The sequence below is a fragment of the Lynx canadensis genome, chromosome E1 (genome assembly GCF_007474595.2).
Source record: "Lynx canadensis isolate LIC74 chromosome E1, mLynCan4.pri.v2, whole genome shotgun sequence".
Lineage (NCBI taxonomy): Eukaryota > Metazoa > Chordata > Mammalia > Carnivora > Felidae > Lynx > Lynx canadensis.
Window position 1 is genome coordinate 49537660 of NC_044316.2, and position 15019 is coordinate 49552678.

The 15019-nt window shown below is 38.4% G+C and overlaps 1 protein-coding gene across 1 annotated transcript in view; it reads right to left on the reverse strand.

The window, feature by feature from the left end:
* ABCA5 (ATP binding cassette subfamily A member 5) overlaps positions 1-15019 on the reverse strand; it is a 74998-nt gene that overhangs the window by 19451 nt on the left and 40528 nt on the right. The window contains exons 19-23 of the mRNA XM_030295096.1: positions 11313-11514; positions 7958-8127; positions 5332-5459; positions 4574-4711; positions 1638-1751 (exon numbers count right to left, since the gene is read on the reverse strand). Of these exons, the coding sequence (XP_030150956.1) occupies positions 1638-1751; positions 4574-4711; positions 5332-5459; positions 7958-8127; positions 11313-11514 (752 nt within the window). The remainder of the gene's footprint in view (positions 1-1637; positions 1752-4573; positions 4712-5331; positions 5460-7957; positions 8128-11312; positions 11515-15019) is intronic.

Consider the following 15019-nt stretch of genomic DNA (forward strand, 5'->3'; position numbering starts at 1 on the left):
GTTCAATGAATTATAAGAACAAAAATATAAACTCCAAAATAAGTATGAAAACATAAACAAGTCCAGTAGAGTTATTTGGATAATCCATGCTTTTTGTCATTCAAATAATGCAGGTGGGAATGTAAAACAGTATATCCCCTCTGGAAAACAGTTTGGCAATTTCTTATAAAACTGAAAACGAAATCACCGTATGACGCTCTAGGGCATTTACCCCAGAGAAATGAAAACTCACATTCACACAAAAACCTGTACGTAAATATTCACAGCGGTTTTATTCACCATAGGAAAAAACTGGAAACAATTCAGATTCACACCATGGAATACTACCAAAAAATAAAAAAGAATGGACTGGTGGTACATACAAACTGAGTAAATCTCCAGGGAATCATGCTGAGTCAAAAGGCCAGTCCCTCCCAAAAACATGTTGTGATTCTACATATACATTCTTGAAATACTGAAATTACAGAAAGGGAGAACAGACTGGTGGCTGCCAGAGGTCAGGGAAGGGGTGGGTGTGGGGGCTTGAAAAGGGCAATAGGTGGGATCTCTGTGGTGACAGCACTGTTCTGTACCGTGACCGTATCAATGTCAACGTCCTGGGATCTTACTATTATATGACAGTCTGACAAGATGCTATTACTGAGGTGAAGAGAGTAGGGTACACAGGATCTCGTTTTATTATTTCTTACCACCTAATATGAATCTACAATTACCTCTAAATAAATATTTGAATTAAAAAAACATTTTAAGTTGAAACAAAAAAAGAGAAAAATGCAATTGTCTAGGAAATTTTGTATGTGGGTGGTGTGGGGTTATGGATTTTTTAAATTTTCTTATACCTTCCTACATTTTCTAAATTAGCACAATGAATATATATAATAGAAAAAATGAATATGTTTTTAAAATATCTCCTGAGACTCATGTATTACTTTTCCACTACAGAAAATTATTAAAAGATGTAACTGTCTGCTATGAGGCTTAACTTCATTACTTGTCACACTGGGTAAATTAAGAGGAACCTGTCTCCACCGAACTAAGAGCAGACATGGAGAGAACGAGAATTTTGATTACAGGGGTAAGAGGGACAACCTCGGGAGGGTGCAAGGATAGAGACTGTACAGGGCACCACTTGCCTGAGGACAGGAGAGAAAAGGAAAGGATACCACACCACCCCTGTACACACAGCAATTTTCCCCAGGCTCTGGTGATCACAATCACTACCTATTTTTTTCATTTAACAGAAGTTAAGTATCTTGGACATTCAGTACATTCCATTAAAGGTTAAGGGGGGAAAGGGAGTTTAGTGAACTAATAAGAACATAAGGACCCACTACTAAGAGGAGATGAGACAACACGGAACATGGCACATGACTCCCATCACTTCCTGACTTACAAAAGGTCGGTACACATAAACTTACATCACAATGTTGCAAGGATTAACGGATGTAACTTTTGAAGCATGTGACAAGGACTCAAGTAATAAATGATTGTTATTACTCTTACTGTAGTAAATATGTTGACGCTCCATCTACTTATTCCTGAAATATGAAGTCTTGCGCTCATGCAAAATAGGTTATTTTTCTTATATGAGATTTCTTATTAACAAACTGTACCTGTAATTTTAACTCAATCATTACCTTATGATTCTCTGCATTTTCCATGGCAAAGTAAGGTGGCATTGCAGTCACAATGATTCCAAGCAAAGCTGCTTGGAAATACAGCTCGATTTTAAAAACGATGTCTGTAATTTCCTGAAAGATAACCACAGAACAAGAAATGAAAGTGAGAGTTACTTCACATCATCTTAGTACCTTCTAAAAGACTATCAAAACCTCTGAAGAAACACACTAGGATATCTACCCTAGGCGTAGCCTATGTGAGGGAATGAGTGGCAGTTATTAACAGGCAGTGACTTACAGGACCAACTTTGCTACTTAGGAAGCAGCTATAGAATCCTGAGCAAATTATGGTACTTCCATTTTCTTATCTGTAACAGGGAATAATGCAGCATTTAAATTAAGCTTCCCCATTTAATTAAAAATCATAATGTGCATGAAAAAGCAGTTTACATGTCCACCAGCCGTCCTATGCAATGAAAAGGACCACGTCAGAATGATTTCTGATGCACTCACTGGTTGTGACGACTGAGCCATCTGGGATCTCGGGGCCCTCTTCCGTTGGAAAAAGCTGTACTTTGGAACCAGCTCAGCCTCCTGGAAACAGGAGTTTCTTCTCCCCAGCAGGGAGGACTAGAATTCCCACAGGTCCCGATGGTTCCTAGCTAAGAGCCAAGTACGGAAGGCAAACTTCTCCGGACAACCTACGTAAACAGCTGGGGCCCCAAATGTAAGTCACCCAGAACCAAGTTACTGTATCACCCTGCCCTCCACAAGGCCATTTTCTTACCCGTATTCTGTGAAAGATACACCTGTGGGACAGGGAAGGTCCTCTGCACTAGGAGAGAACCCACACTACGTCTAGTAGTCACCCCGGCCCTGGCACACCTCCCTGCAGGACGATGTGGAGACGGAAGGCATCTTGTCAACACTGGCCTTCTCAGTTTTTAGCAATAAAGCCAATTCTTTCATTCATGTCACATGACATTGTAGAATTTGTCCCAAACTATGGTAATTTATAGTGGAAGACCCAGACGGAACCAATAAATATATAAACTAGATGGTACAGTAAGTGGAGATTAGTAAGAATATACTTGTATTCAATCACACAGAATCTGACAAAGGAAGGGAAAAAATGTGGAACACTAGTAAGACTATTGTCTATGAACTGAGCTTTTTAAAAGTCTCAGTTCTTTCCTTCTGGTTTTAAAAAACAGTATGGTTATATGTCCGTGTTTGATGAAAAATATAAGTTGCAAGATCTTTTTTAATAGTCATGGATACATACCAATGTAGTAACATCATAAAAACATACACAGGAATTATAAATTTTGAACTGTGGTTACTTCACGGAGAAGAGAAGGAACAAGATTAGGGAGGAGCACACTGGAAGTTTCAATTGTATCTTTAAAATTTTATTAAATTAAAAAAAGTGCAACAAGGCATTAACATTTGGAACATTTGAGTAGTAGATACATGCCTATTTTCTGCAGGTCTGGAATACTTCACATTAAAGAAAATCACAGAGGATGATCCATAACTGGTGATTTCAGTATCACCTATGTACTGGGACTCCCAATATTTATTTCTGGTCCAGAAGTTTCTCCAGGTTAACTCATCCAGATGCCTCCTACATGTCCCATCAGGCAAATGCCACAAGGATCACCAATAACTCCGTACGCTCAAGACTGAAATGAGCGTCTCCGTTCACCAAACAAAACCAAACTCTCTCCTGCCTGTATTCTCAAAACTGGTGAACAGTACCACCATGCACCACATTACCCAAAACCGTAAGACACACGACTCTTCTTTTCCTCACCTCACAAACGCAACAATGGTGAAGTATGACAGATCTTTTAACATCTTTTTGATTCTATCGCTATTGTTAAGCCACTGCATTAACTCAGTCACTCATCATCTCCTCTCACCTGAACTATTTAGTAAAACAATCTCTGATCAAATCTAAGTTTCCTTCCTTTTGCCACCACCATTCACCCCAGAGAAACTGCTCTCCACCCTGGTGCCAGTGATCTTCTAAAAATGCAAATCTGATGTTTAAGTAAAACTATACCAAGAAGAGTACTCACCTTCAATGTGATCTCCATTTCAAGACGGCAAAACATTACAGCAAACTAAACAAGTTTTAGGTGTAGATTATACAGCCACAAGGTAGAAACACAAGGTAGATTAGTGGCTGGCTGGGAGTAGGGATGGGCGGGGGGGGATAGGGGGTGATTAACTAACAGGAACAAGGGTTTCCTGGGGGGCCGGGAGGAAGATAAAACCTAGAACTGGCATGGTGATGGGTGCAGAACTCTATGAACATAATAAAAACCACTTAATTGTACACTTAAATGAGTTAATTCATAGTATATGAAGTATATCTCAATAAAGCTACTTTAAAAAAGTATAGCAATAGAAAACAAAACAAAAAAAAAAAAACAAAAAACCTGCCATTACAGAAAGCATTACAGAAAGGTATTTGTCCATTTATTTTTCAATATGTGAAAAATAAAACATAATGGCGAGAGAACAATGTTGACTATTCTTCTAAAAACTTAAGTTAGTTTTCACTTTCATAACCCAACAGTCCTATCCAGAGGGAAAATGACTGTATGGATGGCTTCTCAAGGTTCTTTCAGTACCCCAGGAGGAGATTTTAGATGAACAATGTTCATTTGTAAATTATCTTAATTTTTCTTCGACGATGAATACAAAAAATACGTATGCTTTACAAAATATCAGTACCAAGACAGAATTTCCTTGCCTGAAGCAAACCAATACTGGGCAGTCCTAAACCCAGATGAAAACCATCCCCAAGTTTCAATAAGACTAAGAACTGTCATATGATGAATATCTACAGATTTCATTTGTATTAACACTTGGCTTTTACTACACACACACACACACACACACACACACACACACACACACACAAATTTTTTAAGTTTGCTTACTTGAAAGAATGGAGTATTCCAAACCTGGATGCTTTCAGTCACATTTAAATGGTAAAGATAATAATTACTAATAATATTCATCAATACAGGTAAAGAACAAACCATAGTACTGTTGAAAACAGCTGTAAAAACATAGTCCTAAAATTAAAAAAAAAGAGAGTTATTGACATACTTTATATGAAACATATTGCTACCAAGCTTTTCTCACAGACTAAGCTAATCCTCACTAACTAAAGTTGATCGAACAAATTATAGAAATCATATTCAATAAAGACAGAGAGATAAAGATAACCTGGCTTGGAATCTATAAATATTTTGATGTTTTAAACAAATTAAATTACTTGTAGTTTTATAAATTGGTCATTCAGCAGGTCATAAAACACATGATAAACACAGCTAGCTATTTCCAAAAGTAAATTCTAATTTCTAACTAATGAGGTCAAGCCACCAAATGATTAATTTAAAAAAATTTTCTTAGTGTTTTATTTATTTTTGAGAAAGAGACAGAGTATGAGCGGGGAAGGGGCAGAGAGAGAGGGAGACACAGAATCCGAAGCAGGCTCCAGGCTCTGAGCCGTCAGCACAGAACCTGATGTCAGGCTCGAACCCATGAACTGTGAGATCATGACCCGAGCTGAAGTCGGACACTTAACTGACTGAGCCACCCAGGCACCCCAAGCAAACGATTAATTTTAGAGAAAATATCTTAATGTTTTATAACTTTCAAATAGGTATTCATTCACACACATTCCTCTTACCTGTTCTGAATACATCACATTTAAAGCTGCACTATGGGGAGCAGCGGACACATAGTCACTGTCATTAAACATTGTCACCATTATGTTCTGGTTTGTGAAAAAGCCAATAACATCGCTGATATCGGAGTCTGGTGTTAGAAAATAAGCAAATAACAAAGAATCAGTTTAAATGAGAAACAGACACAGACTTTTAATAACACTGGAAAGAGCTTTTTTGAAAAAAAAAATTATCTTCATTAGATAAAGCATAATTAAGAACAATGGCTCTGGCGCCCGTCAGCCTGGATTCAAATCCAAACCAATATATACACAGGCCTTAAAAACAGAACCTGGCACACAGCAACTGCACAAATTTTAGCTGAAGCTGCTACTATTAACGTTGAAAATGTATCTAGAATACATGAAATTTGGTTACGTTTTGAGAAGTAAAATCTATCTGGCAATCTTATGTAACAAGATAACCTACTGGGCTCAGAAAGATAGAGACAGGCAGGGTATGGAGTAAGGTAAGATCACTCTTTAGAGGATTTCTGTCTGCTCTGAGCTGACACACCTTATACATGTCTTACATGCCTTAACTGTCTTAAAATATTAAAACACATAATCAGGTGTCCATCTATATTCTTTAAATTGCCTGGAGCCAAGGGAAAGACTGTGAATCCTGTCTGAGGTTTAAATCTACACCAACAGGTCTGATGAATGGAAACAGTTTCCTCTACATCTTCACAAAAGCCAGAAAGGACAAATGAGGCTTTGAGGGAAATCAAAACCAAACAGAGGAAAACACTGTCAGTAACTGAGAACAGTATGGCAGGTGGATCAGACTCAGCACCAAACTTGAGTGTCAGAGAAAATGGTGCTCTTAGTGCTTTCGTTGGTGCTTTTTTTTTTCTTTAATTTTTTTTTTCAACGTTTATTTATTTTTGAGACAGAGAGAGACAGAGCATGAACGGGGGAGGGTCAGAGAGAGAGGGAGACACAGAATCCGAAACAGGCTCCAGGCTCCGAGCCGTCAGCACAGAGCCTGACGCGGGGCTCGAACTCACGGACCGCGAGATCGTGACCTGGCCGAAGTCAGACGCTTAACCGACCAAGCCACCCAAGCGCCCCTCATTGGTGCTTTTTAAGATACAACATTTACGCTTTATCTAGTGCCTTAAATGACCTCTCATCTCCAGTTTGCCTCTGTGGCTCTATACTCTTGAGAAGAGAGCTACATTATAACTGAAGGAACTGTATCACCTGTGATACAAAAAGCTTTGCAAGGAGCATGGATACAAGCCAATATAGACACAGACACCAGTGATTCCTAAAGGAAACATGGCTTTGTTTAGGACCAACAAAGCCTAGGAAAATATAGGGTACATATGTATGCAACTCTAGAAATACTAGAAAATAACAAAAGGGACAAAACTTTGAAAATACTAGAATTTCTATAGATCGAGAATGAACACAAGGCAGAAAAATTTGAAATACACAATTTCCCAAACACACAAAAAATGTGTATCAGAGTATAAGGCTCCATGCAGTACTATACTTTAACATCATGAAATGTAAATTAAAATCAAAACAAAACTTCTAATGAAAGAAGTAACATCACATTTTCTATTCAAGAGTAGTTTTCTGTCATTCTTCCTCCAAAGGAATAAAGATTACATAATAAAAAGAGAGCCACATTTTAAAAGTGATGATTTTAAGAGTAATTCATAATCATCCCTAACTATGATGATTATCTTAACACGGTCAAAGCTCTTCCATTAATAGTGAATCAGAAAGGAGAGATACTAGAATATAGGTGAAGTGTTGGAAAGTATTAAACCCCAAAGAGTTTGTGAGTTATGTAAATGATCGCATCAAATGCAACTTTCTCACATATTTCAGCAAGATAAGCAAATAAAGCTGCCTTCTATTCTGCTGTCAATCTGCCAGTTAGCTAACCTTGATTTACTCTTCAAGAACCTTGGGACTAAAAATGACCCATGCAGATGGGAGATTTTGTAGGAACAACTGATCACGTAGGAATGAAATTTTGTACTAGGTTTTAACATTTTGAAAAAGCAGAATTGAGCCTTGCTCAAGGCCATGGTTCTTTAGTTTTTTCATATTTGACAACTAGGTAATTAAGAATAATCAGCAAATCCAAAAATACTCACAACCAATTTAATGTATTTGATTATAAATATTTGTATCTAAGGCAATTTTTCTTAATTCTAACTGATTTTTCAGATGGTCCTTGAAAAACTGCTTAAACATTTCTATTTAGATATAGAACTGCATAAATGTTAACTCTTTCTAAAAAGGATGTTTCAATTCCTGACGTTTATTTTGCTGGTCATAAACTATGATAGGAAACACACTGCTCGAGAATATGCAGCTACCATAAAAAATGAAATTTTATTATCATAAACAGTACAAGGTTAGTTTTAAAAACCGTAATCTACATTTAAACCAAAATTTCACTTCTGTAATGTATTACTCAGCATCAGTGATTTTTTTCTTTTAGTTCAGTTTTAAGACAGGCCATGCCTTTACCTTACATCTATTGCTAAAATCCCAATCTCTGACCTATATCCCACCACCCCAGGCCCCAGCCAACACACATTCACAGACCTTCACACACTCTCACCAGTAGAATTTTGAAGAAGCAGAGCTGTTTTGTATTTATGAGGTTTATCTCCAGGTTTTAGGAAATATAGGTCTGGAACAAGTTTGATGGGAACCACAGCATTTTTAAAAGAGCGATGCACCAAAAACATAAAAATCTGAACTGCAAAAAAAATTAAAAGCAGAAGCAACCTGAAAGGCACAAAGACAAGACAAGCACAGGGCACATTAATATAGAAATCTATTTTAAAAAACTCTTCCTTCAAATGACAGTTAAAAGTACTCATGTTAAAAAAAAAAAAAAAGAAAATTAAAGAAAAAACTTGAAAGAAATAGCACTCAGGAGAATTCTACTCTCCAAAACGATCTCTGACAATACTGGATAGAAAGCCAATATTCAATGACAAAATTAAAACTTATAAAACTAACATCGTAGCCATCCTGAAATTTTTCTAGGGTATGTAAACTTGTGCTTCTAACTTTTAAGAACCCAACATTATGCCACATTTACATCTCTGTTGTCTTGAAGGGACTATCACAGCTCCTGCCCTACATCTGAACTATTTACCCTCCACATGTTTTAGAAAACATGATACAAAAATATTTTATATTTTTTTATTTTTATTTTTTTTTAATTTTTTTTTAAGGTTTATTCATTTTTCAGAGACAGAGAGAGACAGAGCATGAGTGGGGAGGGGCAGAGAGAGAGGGAGACACAGAATCTGAAGCAGGCTCCAGGCTCTGAGCTGTCAGCACAGAACCCAGTGTGGGACTCGAACCCATGAACCCTGAGATCATGACCTGAGCTGAAGTCGGACGCTCAACCGACTGAGCCACCCAAGCGCCCCAATACAAAAATATTTTAGATACAGGGAAGGAAACAAAAATACAGTGAAACTTTGAATGACTGCCATCTTTGAAATGTCGTCTATACCACATTAACTTCCACCATTCCTCTACAGGCAAAACAAGATATACTCCATACAGTTATAAGGATCATTATTTGCTACTGGTCAAGTACATAATTCTATACCCTACTCAGAATGACCTTCTGTGTGGAAAACAGATATCCTTCTGTCTTATCCTGCAAAATGTTGCTGCATCATATGTGATAGGTGTCACAGCAAGTGGGTAGAGACTGCTTTAACTATCACATTTTAGCACTTTATAATTTTCAGAAGCCCTATTGTTTTAATGTTTATTTATTTATTTCTAAGAGAGAGAGAGGGAGCAGGGGAGGGGCAGACATAGAGGGAGAGAGTAGCCCAAGCACGCTCCTCACACTGTCAGCACAAAGCCCAGTGTGGGACTCAAACTTACGGAGCTGTGAGATGGTGACCTGAGCAGAAATCAGGAGTCAGACACTTAACCAACTGAGCCACCCAGGTACGTTAGAAAACCTGTAATTTTTTAAAAAAAATCATTCTTTGGGGTGCTTGGGTGGCTCAGTCAGTTAAGAGTCCAACTTCAGCTCAGGCGATGATCTTGCAGTTCATGAGTTCAAGCCCCACGTTGGGCTCTGTGCTGACAGCTCAGCCTGGAGCCTACTTCAGATTCTGTGTCTCCCTCTTTCTCTGCCCCTCCCTTGCTCAAGCTCCGTCTCTCTCTCTCTCTCTCTCTCTCTCTCTCTCAAAAATAAACATTAAAAAAAAATAATTCTTAAATTGTTGTAAGTATACTTAAATCAGCATTTCCAAAAACATACTGCACTGAATCCTAGTTCTATAATATTTAATAGGTATTTTAAGTTAAAAAAAAATCAGGATTAAACAGCATTTGGCAACTCTAACGCTGAAGCAATTCTTTACCATGGAACCTCTTTTCATATGCTCTTTTCATATACCAGCATTTTCATATGCTAATAACTCTTTAAGGGGGGAAATATAAGATACAGTATTTCCTAAATGTACAGATGGTCAAATGCATATTTGTTAGGAATTGAATGTTTGTGTCACCCTCCCCCCAAATTCCTAACTCCCAACTCTCCAACTCCCAACATGATGGTCTTAGGAGATAAGGCCTTTGGGAGGTAATGAGGATTAGATGAGGTCATGGGCCTAAGGCCCTCAAGATAGGATTAGTGCCCTTGTAGGAAGAAAGAGCAGAGAGCTTGCTCTGTCTCTCTCCTGTGCTTAACAAAGAAAGTCATGTGAGCACAGAGCAAGATAATGGGTCATCTCTGCAAACCAGGAAGAGTGCCCTCAGGACCAATTTGGTATCCCAATCTGATTTCCACATTCTAAAACCATGATAAAATAAATTTCTGTTGTTGAAGCGACCTAGTCTATATTATTTTGTTATGGCAGTCTGAACTAAGACTTTTACTGTTTTTCAGGGCGTATTTTAGGTGGGTAGTGTTTAATGAAATAAACTGAAACATGCTGGTTTAAATAAGTATTTTTCTTTTAGTAACGCTGAGGCTGGAATAAATGAAACACTTGACTGACATTTCTTTGATACTGAATAAATCAGTCAAGAAAGCAAATGAATTCACCATATCTCAAGCACATAACAACACTCTATTCTTGCTTATTATATTTCTACTGCTGTTTCAGATCTAACAAGATAGGTGTGTATTCTACGAATGTGCTGAATTTATGTCCCAATAATTGAAAGTCTAGCACCCATGGAAACCTGAGAGAGGTAAAGCAAAGTTGAAAAGTTTTGATCACAGTTCTACAAGCTATAAAGTCTTCTTTATATTTGTTTCTTCATCTGATAAACAGAGATAAAAGTTACTCTTTCTGTTGTTTATAAAAAGCGGCTATAAATAATAGTAACAGACATAGAAAAATTGTGAAAAATATAATTGCAAAATAAAACTTAAATACAGTGACAACAATTCAAAATTTACACAATTAGAGAATATTATGTCAGTCCCTCATTATTTAGATGAGCCAAAAATACTAATTTAAAAAAAGGGTAAAAGCTCTAATGGTATTCAAACAAATTACTAAATGCATGATTCTTTTCTCAGACATTGTGAAGTTACAGTCTTAATCTTTGAAGCTACATAGATTTACCTACATCTACATTTATTTTTTTTTTTATTTATTTTTTTCTTTTTAATTTTTTTTTTTTCAACGTTTATTTATTTTTGGGACAGAGAGAGACAGAGCATGAACGGGCGAGGGGCAGAGAGAGAGGGAGACACAGAATCGGAAACAGGCTCCAGGCTCTGAGCCATCAGCCCAGAGCCCGACGCGGGGCTCGAACTCACGGACCGCAAGATCGTGACCTGGCTGAAGTCGGACGCTTAACCGACTGTGCCACCCAGGCGCCCCTACCTACATCTACATTTAGAGAATGAAGACGACAAATGGAATTTGCACCCTTAAAAAAAACAACTCATCAGGCAGAAAAGTGATGGCACTTACACTGATCTCGCTGATTTGCTTTCCCGTTTCAAAGTAAGCAAATGAAACTTTGCTACCGTGTACACCTGCTGTTTCCAAAGGCTCCTGGTGCTCACTAGAGAAGCCTTCGCTTCGGAAAGAATAAGTAAGCTCTGCTCCATTTCGTCAAAAGATTTTGAATCCACTTCCTCCTCTGGTGGCTGCTGAGTAAATACACTGTAATCTATTTGCCAAAACAAAACAGAAAGCCAGAAAATTATGGTATATTCCTTAAAAGGATGAAAATCTTTCAGAGACATGTAAATTTTAAAGAAGCACACATCTGGTGGTGATGTAGACAAACGGAACTCTCATATACTTTGGCAATATTAAAACTGAACACACACGGGGTGGGGCAGGGTGCCTGGGTGGCTCAGTGGGTTAAGCGTCCGACTTAGGCTCAGGTCATGATCTCACCATTCGTGGGTTTGAGCCTTGCATCAGGCTCTGGGCTGACAGCTCAGAGCCTGGAGCCTGCTTCGGATTCCATGTCTCCATCTCTCTCTGCCCCTCCCCCACTCATGCTCTGTCTCTCTCTGCCTCTCAAAAATAAAGAAACGTAATAAAAAAAAAAAAAGCTGAACACACACACAAACTATGACCCAGAAAATTCTCTACTAGGTAGAAATGCAACAAAGATATGTACAAAGGTCCACCAAAACACATGTACAAGAATATTCTTACCAGGGCGCCTGGGTGGCTCAGTCAATTAAGCATCCAACTCTTGATCCCAGCTCAGGTCATGATCTCATGGTTTGTGAGTTCAAGCCCCGCATCAGACTCCACGCTGACAGTGTGGAGCCTGCCTGGGATTCTCTCTCTCCCTTTCTCTCTCTCTCTCTCTCTCTCTCTCTCTGCCCCTCCCCTGCCTGTATGTGGTATGCACATGCACACACTCTCTCTCAAAATAAATAAACCAAAAAAAAAAAAAAAGAATATTCTTAGCTAGCAACCTATCCAGAATAGTCATAAACTGGGAAAAACCCAAATGTCTATCAACAGGAGAATGAATACATAAATTGTGAAATATTCTTGTAATAGAATAGTCTAAAAACAATGAAACTGAATAAACTACTATATACCTACAATAGTTTAAACCCTACAAACATAATTTAGGTAAAAGAGGCCAGACACAAAAGAGACACACTATATAACTGATTCCATGAGACAAAACACAGACAAAAATAAATCAACGAGAACAGGGAAAATATATGTATTTTTATAAGTGATGCAATTTTCAAAAAATAAAAAATGAAGATGTGAAAATTGGTTTCAGTATTATGAGAACCACAAGGAAGGATTTATTTGATTTATGTTAAAAAAATAAAAAATGAGTAAACATTAAAAACTTTAAGAGTGGAATGGAATAATGCATAAAGTAATATTGAACCAAGCCTGGTTATCCTGGGACCTTAGCAACTCCACAGTTTAGATGAATGACTTAGTAAGATAACCCAGTTTAATCCCTTTCTTTCACTGATACAATGGACTAAATCAAACTAAAAATTGGGGCTAAAATATTGTACATCACAATTGTGGTATTCAGCAAGCACCAATTTACCTTCTACAGAATTAGATACATGTATTTTTAAAAAAATTTTTTATGGTTATTTATTTACTTTTGAGAGAGTGCACAAGCAGGGGAAGAATAGACAGAGAGAGAAAGAGAATCTGAAGCAGGCTCCAGGCTCTGAGCTGTCAGCAGAGTCTGATGCAGGGCTCAAATTCATGAACCGTGAGATCAGGACCTAAGCTGAAGTTGGACAACCAAGCAACTGAGCCACCCAGGCACCCCTAGAATTTGATACATATATTTTTTAAGTTTGTTTATTTATCTTGGGGTGCCTGGAAGGTTCGGTTGGTTGAGCATCCGACTTTGGCTCAGGTCATGATCTCACAGTTTGTGGTTTTCAGCCCCACATCAGGTTCTTGCTGACAGCTCAGAGCCTGAAACCTGCTTCAGATTCTGTATCTCCCTCTCTCTCTGCCCCTCCCCCACTTGTGCTCTGTCTCTCAAGCATAAATAAACATTAAAAAAATAATAATAAAAATAGGGGCCCCTGGGTGGCTCAGTCAGTTAAGTGTCGGACTCTTGGTTTCAGCTCAGGTCAGGATCTCATGGTTCGCGAGTTCAAGCCCCACATAGGGCTCTGTGCTGTCAGAGAATCTTGGGATTCTCTCTCTCTCCCTCTCTCTCTGGCCCTCCCCCGCTTGTACTCTCTCTCTCTCAAAATAAATAAACTTTAAAAATGAAAACAAATAAATTAAAAGTTTATTTGAGAGAGACCTAGTGTGAGTGGGGGAGGGGCAGAGACAGGGAGAGAGAGAATTCCAAGCAGGCTCCCCACTACCAGTACAGAGCCCGATGTAGGGGCTAAAACCCACAAAGCCAAAAGATCATGCCTGAGCCTAAACCAAGAGTTGGACACTTAACCAACTGAACCACCCAGGCACCCCCAGAATTTGGCATTTTTAACCTTTTAAAAAATAAAACCATTAAAATTGGCCAAACTGAATGCAAGTCGATATTAGAAGTAAATTTATTCTGCATGATGGACTTAAAAGTGCTACAGAATAAGGCTAAATAACACCTACACAGCATACAGCCTTCTCATCTCTATTCCCACTACCCAAACATTTCTACCCACTACCTCCTATACCTCAAAGTATTTAGCCCCACAGCTATAAGTGTCTTCTCCATCTAATTCTCTTCCATCATCCAAGGTATTACAAACATACTCACTGATAATGCATTCTATATTCTGATCACTGACTTCCTCTATTTCTTCTATTTCCATACCTTTATCTCTACTCAATTTCAACAAACTGGACGCATGCCCAAATTTGAGACCTTGTTCTTTCCCCAACTACATAAGATCTAAAACTTCTATGTGAACTTTTTCTCTCTGGCTACAATCTGATATCATGTCCCCATCATAAACCTGCCTTTTCTCCTTTCTCCACATGTAAGAGAAACATCCCATTTCCTTCACCCTCCTGACCTACCACCACGACCACCTTGCTAATTTTCAATTGTAAGAAAGTTTCCTCAATTCACATCCTAAACTGCAAAGAACCAGCTTTGACTTTTACCACCACTGAAATGGCACAGTAATGGTCACCACTGGCTTCCATACTATCAAATCCTTCACTGTCTTCTCTGTTACCAAAACCATCTTTTCTGTTCTCATCTTATTCTTCACAGCAATCAACAAATAAGTGATCACTTCCTTGTGATTTTTGTCTGGGCTTTAATGTCTCCTTTTGTGAAGAGAGAAAGAGCAAGGATGGGTCCTTCTTCATCAGCCCTTTTTGGCCCTTCACTGCCCAACCTCAAGGCCCCCCTTCCACTTTTTGTCTGCACTCTCTCCCGGGGTGATTTCAGCAAAACCTATGGCACCATCTACTTCTTACTCCAGAATTTACATCTTTAGCCCCAGCATCTTCACTCAGCTCCAAATGTGTTAATCCAACTGCCCGCTCTACACCTCCACTTGGATGTCTAATAATATAACCAAAATCCAGGCCGAAATTCCTCCTTTCTACAAACCTGCTCCTCCCCCTCCTTTCTACAAACCTGTTACTCCCCCACTCTCAGGAAATGGCAATTCCATTCCCAGTTGTCAGACAAACAGCTTAGCAATTATTCTTGATCCCTCCCTCTCCCCAACACCTGACACTTAGCCCAT